Source organism: Talpa occidentalis, unplaced genomic scaffold, assembly GCF_014898055.3.
Source record: "Talpa occidentalis isolate TD23 unplaced genomic scaffold, MPIMG_talOcc4v2.1 talOcc4.5, whole genome shotgun sequence".
Classification (NCBI taxonomy): domain Eukaryota; kingdom Metazoa; phylum Chordata; class Mammalia; order Eulipotyphla; family Talpidae; genus Talpa; species Talpa occidentalis.
Genome location: NW_023604861.1, coordinates 64827746 through 64843742, shown reverse-complemented (window position 1 = coordinate 64843742; position 15997 = coordinate 64827746). Strand labels below are relative to the sequence as shown.

The window sequence follows — 15997 nt, the reverse complement described above, 5'->3', positions numbered from 1 at the left end:
ACTGCCCCCTGCCTGTCCTGCACCTGGTTGCCTCACTATAAATGGGGTAGAAAGATCATTAAAAGATGAAAAGCCACTGAGGGCTCCAGGACTCTCCTTTACCTGTCTTCCTGGGTCCATAAAGAACCTGCACTGTGCCTTGTTGGCACTACACTAGCTCTTAATTAAGCTAAGTAGTAAGATAAGAGGAAAACTGATGAAGCAGCAGCACCATTCTGTCCACCTGCGTCTATACAAGTGTCCTTTTTTTCTTTCTCCTTTTCCTAATAAACTTTCCCTTTTAAAATATTTTTTAAAAAGAGGAAAGCCTGGGCCTCCCCTGGTGGCGCAGCTGTTGAGCACTGGGCTGCGAAGCTGCCCACAGCCTCTACAGAGCTGGTTCGATCCCCGGCCACCGGCGAGGGTCCCACATGGTGCGCAGACCTCTCCTGACACGCCTGCTGCTCCCCTCAGCAGTGTATTTCGTCAATCTGCCTGTTCTGTTCCCCGCTCTGGCTCTGGTGAATTCTCTCACCCTCCCACGCTTCTGACTGTACTCAGTGCTTGTATTAAAAAAAAAAAAAAAAAAGTATTCTTTAAAAAAAAAAAAAAGGGGGAAGCCTTAACTGGTATTTAAAATAAAAGAAAAAGAAAAAACCCTACTGACAATATCCCTACCTAATCCCTAATGCATGAGAGGATTTTAAAAGTGGCCAAAACCTGAATGAGACACCGAAAAGGTAAGGCCCAAAATACAAATATAACAAGAGAAAAAACAAAGAACTTATCAAACAGGAATCTTAGCGTTTCCTCTTGGTTACAACTGAGTTGGAATTGACTTTACAAAATACATGATGAGGATGGTTTGTACATTTTTAAATGGTTGAGGAGGAAATTCAAAATTAGCATTTTTGTGATATGTGCAAATTATACTAATTCCAAAGTTCAACATTAATCCATTAAGTTTTACTGGTCCACAGGCATGCCCAGTTTTTTTTTAATATATTGTCTTTCACTTTGCGATGAGCAGTTTCAACAGAGAGCATATGACCTGAAAAGCCTAAACTATGTCCTTTCTGGACTTTACTGAAAGTATTTGCCAACCCACAGTCTAGGCACAAGCTGGGCTGGATCAAAGCCTGACTTAATCAGACGCCTAGGAATCTCCTCTTCCCCAGGTTGTACTTTCCTCCAATACTGGGTCAATGAATGAGCTACAAATGAACTTTCCACAAATACTAAAGGTTCATGCCTTTTGAAAAGTCAATGTTGGCACTTAAGGCTATGAGGCCCAGCATTATTATCTACTACCATTGCCCAGATGGGCTTCCTATGATTTTACTAGACAAATCATTTTATGTGAAAATGAAAAATGAATTTAATAAAGTAGATGTAATTTTACTTATTTAGGAATAACATGAATTCCGTAAAGTTCTATGTCTTTTCATTATTCCCCTTAATTTTTTTTATTTTCAATAAACTAGTTCCTGTTGTGCCTACATCACCCTCCATTAAATCAAGTGGTAAGTTCTTTGCTACCATGCTCCACACTTTGATGCCTTTTGAAAATACTCTGACACAATCTGAGGAAATCTTTGAACCTTTCAGCACCTTTTTTTATGAATAGCCAATGCTCTCTAAAGAGGTCTATTTACAAACTTATTTAAGGATCTTTGAAGCCTTACACTTCCAACTATATGGTGTACCAGAATCTCTGAAAAGCCTGTTTACATAGTCACAGGATTCTGTACAAGAATAATTTCTATGTATCAGAAATTCACAGAAAGTATGGTGGATAGGAAGAATTTCAAGTCTCCCCATTTAACCAAAAAGAGAAAAAAAAGAAAAAAAAAACTAAAAGAAGATATACAGGTGGCAAATGAACATATAAAAAGATTCTATTAAATGAAAAATTTAAAAGCCAACAATGATTAGGGCTGGCCAAAATCCTGGACACTACCAAATCCAAATATTGCCAAAGATATGGAGCTAAAGAAACTTTCAGTCATTGCTGATGGGAAAGCAAAATGGTACAACCATTTTGGAACACAGTTTGCTGGTTTCTTATAAATCTAAACATATCATTACCATATGATCCAGTAACTGTACTTGTTGGCATTTATCCAAAGAACCTGAAAATTTATGTCCGCACAAAAAAATCTACAGACAGATATTTATAGCAGCTTTACGCATAATTTAATTGTCAAAACTTGGAAATAACCAAGGTATCCTTCTGTAGGTGAGCTGCTAGATAAACTGTGGAATAGCCAGGTAAGGAAGTATTATTCAGTGATTTTTAAAAAAATGCCCTATCAAAGCACCAAAAAAAAAGGCATGAAGGAATCTAAAATATATACTACTAACTGAAGAAGCCAATTTGAAAAGACTACACACTTTATGACTCAAACTATATGACTTTCTGGAAATGGAAAAATTATAGAGACAGTAAAAAGATCAGTGGTTTCCAGGAGCTGGGAGGAGGGATAAGTGAATAGGTGATACACAGGGGATTTTTAGGGTACTGTATCTGTATGGGACCATTATGATAAATACGTTATACATTTGTCCAAGCCCACAGACTGTATAATACAGAAAGCACTGTAATGTAAACTATGGAGTTTGAGTGGCTATGAAGTATTGTTGATAATAAATGAGCCACTCTAGATGTGCATATTGAAAATGGAGGATGTTTGGCATACAAGGGTGAGGACACGTGATACATGGGAAATCCCCATACCTCCCCTCAATTTATACGTGAATCATAAGCTTCCCTAACAAACAAATCTATTTTTTAAAGATGTATTTATTTTATACAAGAACCGGGGTACAGGCCAGATGCATTTGAGGGTAAGAGGATTCACCAGAGACAGAGCAGGGAACAGAACAGGCAGACTGACGAAACACACCGCTGAGGGGAGCAGCGGGCACGACAGGAGAGGTCTGCCGCAACATGTGGGACCCTCGCCAGCCAGCTGGGATCTAACCGGTGCTGCAGAGGCTGCAGACAGCCTCACAGCGTAGCACTCAGCCACCTGCACCACCAGGGGAGGCCCACAAATCTATTTTTTTGAGAAAAAAAAAACTGGAATTAAAAAGCCGTTTTTGCTTTTGGTGGTTTTTGTTTTTTGGGGTTTTTTTGCCAGCCTTCTGCTCTTTAGAGGGGTCCCTGCTAAGCATAACTGGTCAATGGAAGAACAGCAGCCTTTTACCATTACAGCACAAATTTTCAAATTTCAGATTGTAACTGAGCAGAAGAGAGGGAGGGCTCTACCATTAAGGTGAACTGTGGGTCCCAGGAAAGTGCAGGCCTGCCCGCTGGGCTGTTAGAAGCCTGAGACCCGATTCCATTCTAGAACTGAGGAGAGACAGAGGGAGGGCACTGCAAACAGACAGGTATGTAGGGGGAGAGAACAGCAGCATACAGAGACTCTATGATCTTAGGGACAACTCCCACCAACCCATCCACAGCATCACCATCCTTGTGGAGTCTGGCATAACAATGCTGGACTAGGTCTGGCCAACAATTTCTGACATCCCAGAAAGAGCACCTCAAAGAGATGCCCGCCAGTAGTACCAGTGGCACAGTGGCCCAATGCACAGAACAAATTAGAAAGCAAACAACAGGGAGAAGGAAAACACAAATAAGCAAGCCCGCAGATGAAGGATACACCACAAAAAGAAAATCAGGGGCCTCCCAGGTAGTGCAAGGGGTTAAGCACAGCACTATGAACCAATCTGCAACCTCTGCAGCACAAGTTTGATCCCCAGTTGGTCAGGGAGCTACCCACATGGAGCAGCAGACCTAGCCTGTCTTACCCGCTGCTCCCCTCAGCAATGTATTTCAGTCAGTCTGCTTGTTCTGTCTCTGGGGAATCCTCTCACCCCCCCACACCTCTGGCCTGTATCTCAATTTTTTGTATGCATAAATAAATAAATCTTTTTTAAAAAAGCAAAAAAAATCAGCCCCCAGAACTCAACAACAATGACAAGGAAGAACTTCTCTGCCTGCCAGACAGAGAATTTAGAATCTCCATGATAAAAAGTCATAAAGGAAAAAAAGGAAAAGAATGGTATCAGAAATATAATCAATGAACTGATGAATGAAATTCAGCCTTTAAAGAAGAAAATGAAGGAAATGCAGGATATTAAAAAATTAATGGAGGAGCTAAAGAACTCTGGGGAAAGAAACAAAAACAAAATTCATGAGTTGGAAAAATCAATCAGAACTCTCGAAGATACAGATATAAAAAGAACCAAAAATGTAAAGGAAAGAGAAGTACAAAGGAAAAAGAATGATGAAACACTTCAAGAACTATCTGACACCATGAGGAAAGGAAATGTAAGAGTTATAGGGATCCCAGAAGGTGAGGAGCGAGACATAGGAACAGAGAAAATATTCAAGGAGATAGTCTAAGAGAACTTCCAAAACATGAAAAGGAGATGAAAACAGACACCCAGGAAGCTAGAAGAACACCAAATTACCATAATGAAAGGAAAACTGCAGCAAGACACATAATACTAAAGCTCCCAAGAATCCAAGACAAGGGAAAAATAATGAAGGGGAAGAAACAGATAACCTATAGAGGAAAATCAATCAGGCCAACATCAGATTTCTCTGAAGAAAAACTACGGACAAAAGGAGAATGGAATGGAGTGACATATTCAACAAATTCCAGGGCAACAAATGCCGACCAAGAATACTTTGCCCCACAAAGCTCTCCTTCCTTTATGAAGGAAAAGTAAGGGTCTACTCAGACAAACGGAATCTTCAGAAATGCATTACTACTAAACCCCCAATCCAAAAAGTACTACAAGAAGTCCTAAAACCAAAACCAACAAGAGGAATGAATAAGAAGAACAGAAAGATTAGGAATAAAAATCACAAAAAGACAAAATGGCAAATACAGACACCAATGTATCAATATTACGCCTAAATGTAATGGATAAACTCATCAATAAAAGAGACACAGAGTAGCAGCCTGGATCAAAAACCAAAATCCAGCCCTCTACTGTCTCCATGAAACACACTTAACTACAAAAAATAAACACAAAGTAAAAGGTTGGAAAACAATCTTAGAAGCAAATGGACCAAAAAAGAAGGCAGGAACAGCTATACTTATATCAGATGAAATAGACCACAAAATAAATAAGGTATGAAGAAACATAGATGGAATCTCATTATAACTAAGGGGACATCACATCAGGAAGATATAACACTCCAACATATATTCACCAATGAAGGAGTGCCAAAATAGATCATACAATTATTATCAGCTCTGAAAACAGACATCAGAGAAAATACATATAGAGTAGGAGACTTCAACACCCCACTCTCACCAATGGACAGATCAATGAGACAAAAAATAAACAGGAACACTAGGGCCCTAAATAAAGACCTAGACCTCATGGATTTAACAGGCATCTATAGGACACAACAACCAAAAAAATCTGAGTAAACATTTTTCTCAAGTGTGCATGGATCATTCTCCAGGATTTATCACATATTGGGCCACAAGACAAACATCAACAGATACATAAAGATCAAAATTATACCAACTATTCTCTGATCCTGAAGGCATCAAACTAGAAAAAAAACATGAAAAGAAAGCAATGGAATGCTCCCACTTCATGGAGATTGAAATCTACACTACTGGAAGTCCACTGGATTAAAGAGGAGATCAAACAAGAAATTAAAAATTACTTTGAGACGAATAACAATGAGTGCACAACTTTCCCAAATGTATGGGACACAGCAAAAGTAGGAAATAAGAGGAAAGTATATAGCAATACAGTCTCACATCAACAAACAAGAAAGAACTCAAAGAAACAACCTCATCTCCCATCTCAAAAAACTAGAAAAGGAACAACAACAACAAAAAAAAAACAACCCAAAAGCTAGAAGAAGAAAGGAAATAATAAAAATCAAAGCATAAATAAATGAAATAGAAATTCAAAAAACAATCAAAAGGATCAATAAAACCAAAAATGTTTCTTCAAAAAAACAGACAAACCTCTAGCCAGGTTCACAAAGAAAAAACAGGAGAAAATGCAAATGAATAGGATCATAAAAGAAAAAGGAGATATTACAACAGACTCAGTAGAAATCAAAAGAATAATCAGATTACTATCGACATTTATATGCACACAAGTTCAAAAATCTAGAAGAGATGGAAAAATTCCTAGAATAATATAATCATCCAAAGCTAAATAAAGAAGAATAGAACACCTAAACAGAAAACCACAAGCAGGGAAATTGAAACAGTAATCAAAATACTTCCCAAAAACAAAAGCCCAAGACCAGATGGCTTTGCAAATGAATTCTGCTAAACATTCAGAAATGAACAGTGCCTATCCTACACAAACTGTTTCAAAAAATGAGAAAGAAGGAATACCACCAAATATGTTTTATGAAACCAACATTACACTAATGACAAAACCCAAAAAAAGAAAATTATAGGCCAATCTCCCTAATGAACACTGGTGTAAAAATCCTCAATAAAATCCTTGCCATCAGAATCTAATAATGCATCAAAAGGATAATATACCATACCAACTGGGATTTATTCCAGGGGCACAAGGATGGTTCAACATCCACAAATCAATTAATGTAATCCAACACATCAACAAAATGAAAAAGAAAAACTATGATCATATTAATAGATGCTGAGAAAGCATTTAACAAAATTCAACATCCATTTATGAAGAAGGCTCTTGAAATTCTTGGGATAGAAGGAACATACCTTAACATGATAAAAGCCATATATGACAAACCCACAGCCAATATTATCCTCGATGGTGAAATGCTGAAGGCTTTTCTTTCCTTTAAGATCAGGAATAAGACAAGGATATCTACTCTCAGCATTGCTTTTTAATATAATACTGTAAGTCCTAGCCGGAGCAAAAAGACAAGAGAAAGACATACAAGGAATTCAAACAGGGAAAGTAATAAAACTATCACTTTTTGCAGACAGTACGGTAATTACAGAGAGAAACCTAAAAACTCCACAGAAAAAACTAATTAAAATAATCAACCAGTTCAGTAAAGTAGCAGAACACAAAATCAACACACAAAAATCAGTAGCCTTCCCATATGCAAACAATCAATCTGAAGAAGAAATTAAGAAAACCATTCCATTTACAATTGAAACAAAAATATCAAATATCTGGGAATAAGCTTAACCAAGGAGGTGAAGGATCTACACAAAGAAAATTATAAAACATTGTTAAAAGAAATAGAAGACACAAAGAAATGCAAAAACATCGCCTGCTCATGGATTGGAAGAATTAATATTATTAAAATGGCTGTACTACCAAGAGCAATTTACAATTTTGATGTAATCCTGATAAAAATCTCAATGTCATTCTTCAAAGAAATAGAGCAAATATTGATGAAATTCATATGGAGGCACAAATAACCTCTAATAGCCAGAGCTCTCTTGACTAAAAAGAAGGGGAATGAAGGTATCACAATTCTGGACTTCAAACTATACTACAAAGCCATAATCATTAAAACTGCACACATAAAAACAGACCAATGGAATCGAACAGAAAACCCAAAATAAAGCCGTGCTTATATGGACAACTAATCTTTGACAAAGGAGCAAAGAATATGCAATGGAACAAGGACAGTTCATGTAAATGGTAAATGGTGCTGGGAAAACTGGACCACTACATGCAAAAGAATGAAACTAGACTACTACCTCACACCATACATAAAAATTAACTCAAAATGGATAAAATAATTGGACTTAAGACCTGAAACCATAAGACATGTAGACAAAAATATAGGTAAAACAATACATGACGTACATCTTCAACATCTTCTCTAAAGAGGAAATGCAAATGGCCGATAGGTATATGAAAATATTTCAATGTCACTTATAATCAGGGAAATGCAAATCAAAACCACAAGGAGGTACCACCTTACACCAGTGAGAATGGCACATATTAAAAAATCAGGAGACGACATATATTGGTGAGAATATAGAGAAAAAGAACTTTCCCACACTGCTGTTGGGAATGAAAACCTGTGTTGAGGTTCCTCAAACTACTAAATATGGAGCTACCATATGGCTCAGCAATTTCACTCCTAGGAATCTCCCCAAAGAACACAAAAATATTAATTCAAAAGGTTACCTCACCCCTATGTTTAATGCAGCACTATTTATAATAGATAAGATATGGAAACAACCCAAATGTCCAAAATAGATAACTGGATCAAGAAGATGTGGTATATATACACAAAGGAATACTATTCAGCAATCAAAAAAGGCAAACTAATGCCATTTGCAGCAACGTGGATGGAGCTAGAAGGGATTATGCTCAGTGAAATAAGTCAGGAGGAAAAAGAAAAATATCGGATGGTTTCACTTATAGGAGGAACACAGGGGAACCAAATAAGGGATCAGGGGGAAAAAATAACAATTAAAACCACAACAAAACAAAACAAAAATAGACAACTATAAAGGATCAAAACGAGGGCAGGAAGAGGACAAGTAACTATGGTGATGGAGTATGGGTGAATTGGTGGTAGAAATTCTACAGGGACTACACCTTAGAAAAGAAAGCAAACATTGTACAAAAATGAATAATGATGTAAATATATATAAATAAATAAACAATTTTTAAAAATAGAAGCAGCAGTAGCAGCAGCTTTCTTCTTACCTGTGTTTGTGCATGGGCCCCCCTCTTTTCTCCTTCTCTTTTTCCTAATAAACCTGCTTTTAAAATGTAAAAAATATGGGGGCCTCCCTGGTGGTGCACGAGGTTAAGCACACACTATGAAGCAATCCACAGCCTCTGCAGCACAAGTTCGATCCCCGGACTGCCAGGGAGCAATCCACATGGCAAAGCAGACCTCTCCTGTCTCACCCGCTGCTCCTCTCAGCAGTGTATTTCAGTCAGTCTGCCTGTTCTGCTCCCCACTCTGTCTCTGGTGAATCCTCTCATCTCCCACATCTCTGGCCTATATCCCAGTTCTTCTATGCACAAATAAATAAATCTGTTTAAAAATATAAAAAATAAAAAAAGAAGTAATGGACTTTCTAAAAAATAAAAATAAATAAATAAATAAAATGGTAGCTTATTGAATAGGAAAAATATTTGCAGACCATACATCAAACAAGGAGTTAATATCCAAAATCTATAAACAACTCATACAGCTCAACAACACCAAAAATACAACCCAATTAAAAAGTGGGAAGAGGATTTAAAAAGCATTTCACTAAAGAAGATGTACAGCTAACCAAAAGGCATGTGAAAAGGTGTTTATTGTTATTTATCATAAAGATAATGCAAATCAGAACCACAATGAGATTTCAATTAATACCAGTTAAAATGGTGTTATTATCGGGCCTCTCCTGGTGGCGTAACAGTTGAGGCTGGGCTGCGAAGCTGCCTGCAGCCTCCACAGTGCTGGTTTGATCCCCCGCCACTGGCGAGGGTCCCATATGGCACGACAGACCTCTCCTGCCGCACCCACTGCTCCCCTCAGCAGTGTATTTCGTCAGTTTGCCTATTATGTTCCCCGCTCTGGCACTGGTGAATTCTCTCACCCTCCTGCACTTCTGACTGTACCCAGTGCTTATATAAATAAATAAATCTTAAAAAAAACATGGTGCTATTATCAAAAAAGTTAAGAAATAACATTGGCAAGAATGTAGAGAAAAAGGAACCCATGTGCATTGTTAGGTGATATGTAAATTGGTGCAGCCACTATGGAAAACAGTCAAAATAGATCACATAGATCCAGTAATCCCACTTCTGTGTATTTACCTGAAGAATATGATAACACAAACTTGAAGGGATATTATGTATGCATCCCTATGCTCACTGTAGCACTATTCACAATAGCCAAGAAATGGAAACAACCCAAGTGCCCAATGATGGATGATGGTAAAGAATATGTGATATAGGGCCTCCCCTGGTGGCGCAGCGGTTGAGTGCTGGGCTGTGAAGCTGCCCACTGTTTCTACAGTGCCAGTTCAATACCCAGCCGCCAGCAAGTGTCCCACATGGCACGCAGACCTCTCCTGCCCGCCCGCTGCTCCCCTCAGCAGCGTATTTGGTCAAGTCTGCCTGTTCTGTTCCCGGCTCTCGCTCTGGTGAATTCTCTCACCCTCCTGCGCTTCTGACTGTACCCAGTGCTTGTATAAATAAATAAATAAATCTTTAAAAAAAAAGAATATGTGATATATGTACACAACGAAGTATTACTAAGCAATTAAAAAGATGATACCTTGCCATTTGTGACAACATGGATGGATCTTGAGGGGATTATGTCAAGTCAAGTAAGTCAGGAGGAGGAAAACAAGTACCATCAAAATTTCAATCATTTGTGGAAAAGAAAGCAAATGTGCAAGCAACAAAACAAACCCTTAGAATCAGATAACAAAATGGTGGATACTAGGGAGGAAGGGTAGAAAGGAAGGGAATGGGTAGGAGACATTTGGTAGGTAGTGGATGGTGACATCTGGTGGTAAGCGTGGTAAAATATATGCAGTTACTAAGGTGAGAAAATGTACTTCTGGAATCTATACAGTGTTGTAAACTCAATTTTACAAAATGTATGCAGATGTATTCCAAAGGGACAGACAGAGAGAAAACATGAAAAGGGGTTAAATATATGAAAGCTAGAATGAATTGTTCCAATACACATGCAATCAGAATCTGAGAAGGGAGAATAGATCCATTAATCTCATTCCAAGGTATGTACCCTAAGAAACTTTTGTGCTCATGCACAAAGAAGCATATGCAAGCAATGCAACATCATTTATAATAGTTCTAAACTGTAAGCAGCTACAATGGTCATCAAAAGGATAACAGACAAGTTATGGCAAGCTCATACAATAGAATATTACACAGCAATGAAAACAATTGTACTACAGCTAGAAGAACTAACATGAAAGAATCTTAAAAATATTTTTATAAAGCACAAAGCAAGCTCAACTAGACCACAACTATTGAGGTATACATACATACATACATACACACACACACACACACACACACATATATATATAATACACACACACACACACACATATATATATATATATATATATATATATAATAAAACTACTTTTTAGGTAAGGTAATGGCAAATGAAGAATAATTGTTACTTTTGGTAGGAAGGCCAAGGGTTCAGATCCAAAAAGTACAGGTTATGAATAGTTGGGCAATAAGTTCATCAATGTTCATTTTATTATAACATTTTCACAAACTAGCATAAACAATTTATTCTTTTGTATATATCAAATATTATATTTAAAAAGTATTATTAGCAGAATCTCTATTAACAAATAGTACAGAAGGTTGGGAAGGTGCTCAGAGAAACCCACCTTTAATATGTCTTTGAAGTCAGAAAGACCAAGGCTAGAATATTCTGTCTTATATCTTTGAGTGGATACTGATCATTCAGAGCCTATCTTTTCTCATAGAATAATGACAATGATACCTGCCTTGTATAGTTTATTATGAGAATGAATATGATTATTGAACTATAAGTTCCATAGCATATATAAATTGTTTATCTATGCATTCCTAGTGAATAGCACATTCCTAGAACATAGTCATGCCAATTCCTCTTCCTTTCATAAAACTACAGAATAAAGTTTTAGGGGCTCATGGTGACTTTCAGTTTTCAGTTTTTGTTCCTGTTTTTTAGATTTATCTTGGCATTGGTTATATGTTACCATATGTAAAAAGTAACTTGGACTTCTCTGGGTTTCAGAGCATACTTTTGTTACACACAAAGCATACTTCTGTTACACACAAAAAATGCAAATTCAAGTTATACATTCATGGATAATCCCCCCAAAAAGATATTACCTAAACAAAACCGTATCTGAGGTAGTCAAAACTGTGTTCAGTGATAGTTATCTTAGATGGATGTGCCATGAATTAAGGTACTTTAACCTTATAGCATATTGCATTAGTTTGGTTCTTCTACTTTCGGCCTCCCTCATTTTTGGCATTTTCCCTTTGGGTCCTATTCTTTTCCCACCCTTTCACAGGCTTAGCACTTAGCATTTGGTAATTTACTCTTATTTACTCTCATGTCTTTAAATATTAATCATCACTGTTAATTTGGGTCATACAATCATTAGATCATAGGTCAAAACAAACCTCAGGACTTAATTTCCCAAAATGTTTTGCCTATGCAACTCAGGCTATCACATGCTGAAAGTTTGTCCTGTCCAGAGAGAAAATAAGAGATCCTGAACCTCCAGCCCTCTGTTACACAGTGAGAAGGTTACAAAATTACTGAGGCTTGAAGCCTAACATTTTTCTTTTGTTCCTCCATCATATCTTTACAATGCTAAGGGTTCCTTCTTCACAATTTGAGTCTCTTCTTTAGTCTTAACATGTCTCAACCATCATAGGTCCATCCTTTACCTGCTCAAAGGCACAGTAATAGCTAAAAAAAAAAAAAAATGAAAGAATTCAGAGACATTTAGAGCTCTGAAAAAATGATAAATAAGACTAACTGAAAGCAATAGATATCTTTCAATTTCTCCGGGATGGTGCCAATTGACTTACCTGATGTTTTCCAGGGCATTTGTTATCTGCTGTTGCTCAATATCATAAAGTTTCACCTTGAAGCCTCCACTGGCAAACAACATAGCCCAGCTTCGTCCAATGAGTCCACTAAAGAAAAAGAAAATTAAGAAAGTTTTCCAGTTAAATTAAAAACTGAATGAAAGATTTTTAAATTATACATCATCCCATCTTAAAATGATATATTTTGATATTTGTATTTCTTTAAAATATTATCTGTTTCCATATAGGAGCATGTAAATCATCAGCTCCAGGGCCAGCATTAATATTCTGCATGGAACATCACCAGATATGAACCCCAGATACCACACTCACTCACATACAGAAACAAAAAAACTACAGATGTAATGGAGGTGAGAAGTCCCTGTGTGAATCCCCATTTGACCACTGCAGAAGGAAAGTAGCTTAATTCGAAGAGTAGAAAATATATTTTCCATGTCCTGCTCAAATAAATAAAATTATTGCTACCACAAGTATCTGAGCATATATTAGGTGCCAGGTAATGTTAAACATTTAATGTGTCTTACTTCTGTTAATCTTTACAACACTAAAAAATAAGAGATAACATTAATTCCAGAGGGGTTAGTATCACATAATGAGATAAGTCAACAGTCTGACCCTTGAATCCTTACCATCACATTCTGCCCACTGTTTCATATTTATTGGAAAAGGAAAAGATTTTTTTAAAAAGACATGAAGAATTCACAAGGAGATGTACAAAAGCATGAATGAATCATGGACTACACAGAGCCCAACTTTTGATTTTGCTACTATTCTCCAATAAAATGAGTCAGGGCTCCCTGAAGAAATGCAATATTCTTGGACTGAACCAGGAAATATTCAAGATAAGCTTGGAGCAAATTATAGTAACTAAGAAAGTACTAAAAAAAAAAAAAAACCCATTGCCATGTCAAAGGGACATAGAAGTCAATAGAAAGAGGCCCCAAATACTAAATATCCAGAGTTCATAGTAATATAAGTAAGTGTTTGATTAAAGAAATACATGGGAGGGGCCTCCCCGGTGGCGCAGCGGTTGAGCGCTGGGTTGCGAAGCTGCCTGCGGCCTCTGCAGTGCTGGTTCGATCCCCGGCTGCTCCCCGGCCACCAGAGGAGGGTCCCACATGGCGCGCAGACCTCTCCTGCCGCCCGCTGCTCCCCTCAGCAGTGTACTTCGGTCCTTCTGCCTGCTCTGCTCCCTGCTCTGGCTCTGGTGAATTCTCTCACCCTCCCGCGCTTCTGACTATACCCAGTGCATGTATAAACAAACAAATAAATAAACATGCCTCTATTTAAAAAAAAAAAAAAAAGAAATACATGGGAGAGAACCTAAATCTCCCTTGCTGGAGAATTCCAAATAATTTATGAAGATATTCTGCCCTCCAAGAGTTTAAGTAGCGTAACTCCCTACCTCTGAAGGGCAAGCTATGCAGAATAACTTCTTTACAAAGCGTACATTATGGAAAGGGGGGTTGGAAGAATTAGAGTAAGTGTACATGGAGAACTGACAAGCACTTCCATAGCTAGGTGATTAAAGTCAATATCAACAGTGATAAAACATGTGATGTGATGTGATGTGATGTGATGTGATGTGATGTGATGTGATGATATGATGTGATGATCACCTCTGTGGTCTTCCTCCCAAACATCCGTCATACCTCAAGTGAATGATGAAAAAAGCATTGGACACAGTGACATTTTACAAACAACCTGAATAAAACCCCTTAAAACTATCAAGATCTTTGAAAAGATAAAGCAAAAGAGAAATGACAGATAAATATAGTTAGATATCCTAAATGAGATCCTGAAATGAATTAAAAGGAAATCTGAATAAAATGTTGATGCTAGTAAATAATAATGTGTCACATTTTTGATTAATTATAACAAATGTACAATAATAATGTAAGATGTTAATAATTGGAGAAATAGGATAAAGAGATGTATAGGAACTTTTTCTATATTATTGTCACAATTTTTCTGTAATTCTAAAATAGGTAGAATTGAAGACAATAATATACATAGAATCAAGGGAAGAGGAATGAGAAAACAAGGAAAAAGAATTGAAGAAACACTCTGAAAACTTGCTGACTCTATGAGGAAAGGCAATTTAAGTATAATGGGTGTTTCAGGAGAGAAAGTGTGAGAGAAGGAAACAAAGAACTTATTCAAAGAAATAATACAGGAAAATGTCCAAAACCTGGAGAAATAAAGAAATAAGTCCATGAAGCTAAAAGAACATCTAGTTACCTAAATGTAATGAGTCCCACACCAAGATACAAAGCAGTGAAACTTCCCAGAGTTCAAGACAAAGAAAGAACATTGAAGCTGGCTACACATAAGAAGTAGCTAACCTATAAAGTTTTCATCCAAAAAAATGGAATGACATGACCGAAATTCTTAAAACAATTACCAGTCAAAAGAACTCTACCCTGCAAGACTCTCCTTCAGGTATGAGGGAGAAATAAAGGCCTTCTCAGACAAACTGAAGCTGAAGGATTTTGTGAAAACTAAATCACTATAGTAAGAAATGTGGGAAGCATCTTTCATATTAACAATGAAGAGAATAACATCCACAAAACTTGAAAAAATAATTCACAGAACAAGAAAACAAAGAACTAAATGTTTGCAGCAGACCTTCAGACATCAATAACCACCCTAAATGTAAATGTACTGAACTCACCAATCAAAAGTAGATGATTAGATCAGAAAACAAAATCCAACTTTCTGCTGTCTCCAGGAAATGCAGCCAAGCTCCAAAGATAAGCATGGGGTCAGAACAAAGGGTAAAACAATCCTACAAGCAAACAGAACCCAAGAAAAGTAGGGACAGCCATATTTATATTAAGTAAAATAGATTTCCAAATCAAAAAAAAAGGTAACAAGAGTCAGAGATAGATGCCATATGATGACTAAAGGAACAATACATCACAATATATACACTCATCAGAATAGAATTACCAAATGAAGGAGCATCAAAACATACAAGGCAATTATTACCAAATCTGAAAATAGATGTTGGTAGCAACACATTAGTGGCTAAGGAGGTCAACACCCCACTTTTACTGATAGATCAATCAAGCAGAAAACAAATAAGGACACACTAGCCTTAAACAAAGAATTGTATCTACCACATGGGCTTAATAGATATTTATAGAGCCTTTCACCCACCAAAAGATGAATACATTCTTCTCATGTGCATAGGGGATATTCTGCAAGAATGATCACATATGGCTCACAAAACAAGTTTCAATGAATGTATGAAGAATTAATTCATACAAAGCATCTTCTTTGATTACAATGGTTCCAAACTAGAAAACCACTAGAAAAAAAGCAGGAAAATCCTCTAATATGTGGGAACTGAAAACATACTACTTAATGAGTAAATCAAAGGAGAAATCAAAAAGTACCTCAAGACAAATAAAAATGAAGATGCAACTTATCAGAATCTACAGGACAATGCAAA

At 37.0% G+C, this 15997-nt stretch overlaps 1 protein-coding gene across 6 annotated transcripts in view; it reads right to left on the bottom strand.

Moving 5' to 3' along the window:
- CRYL1 (crystallin lambda 1) overlaps positions 1 to 15997 on the bottom strand; it is a 168404-nt gene that overhangs the window by 134983 nt on the left and 17424 nt on the right. For 5 of the 6 annotated variants that reach the window (XM_037527363.2, XM_054701442.1, XM_054701440.1 and 2 more), the window contains one exon: positions 12520 to 12627. In XM_037527363.2, the coding sequence (XP_037383260.1) occupies positions 12520 to 12627 (108 nt within the window). Of the gene's footprint in view, positions 1 to 12375; positions 12398 to 12519; positions 12628 to 15997 lie in introns of those variants that run through there. The other variant, XM_054701441.1, reaches the window with a different exon arrangement.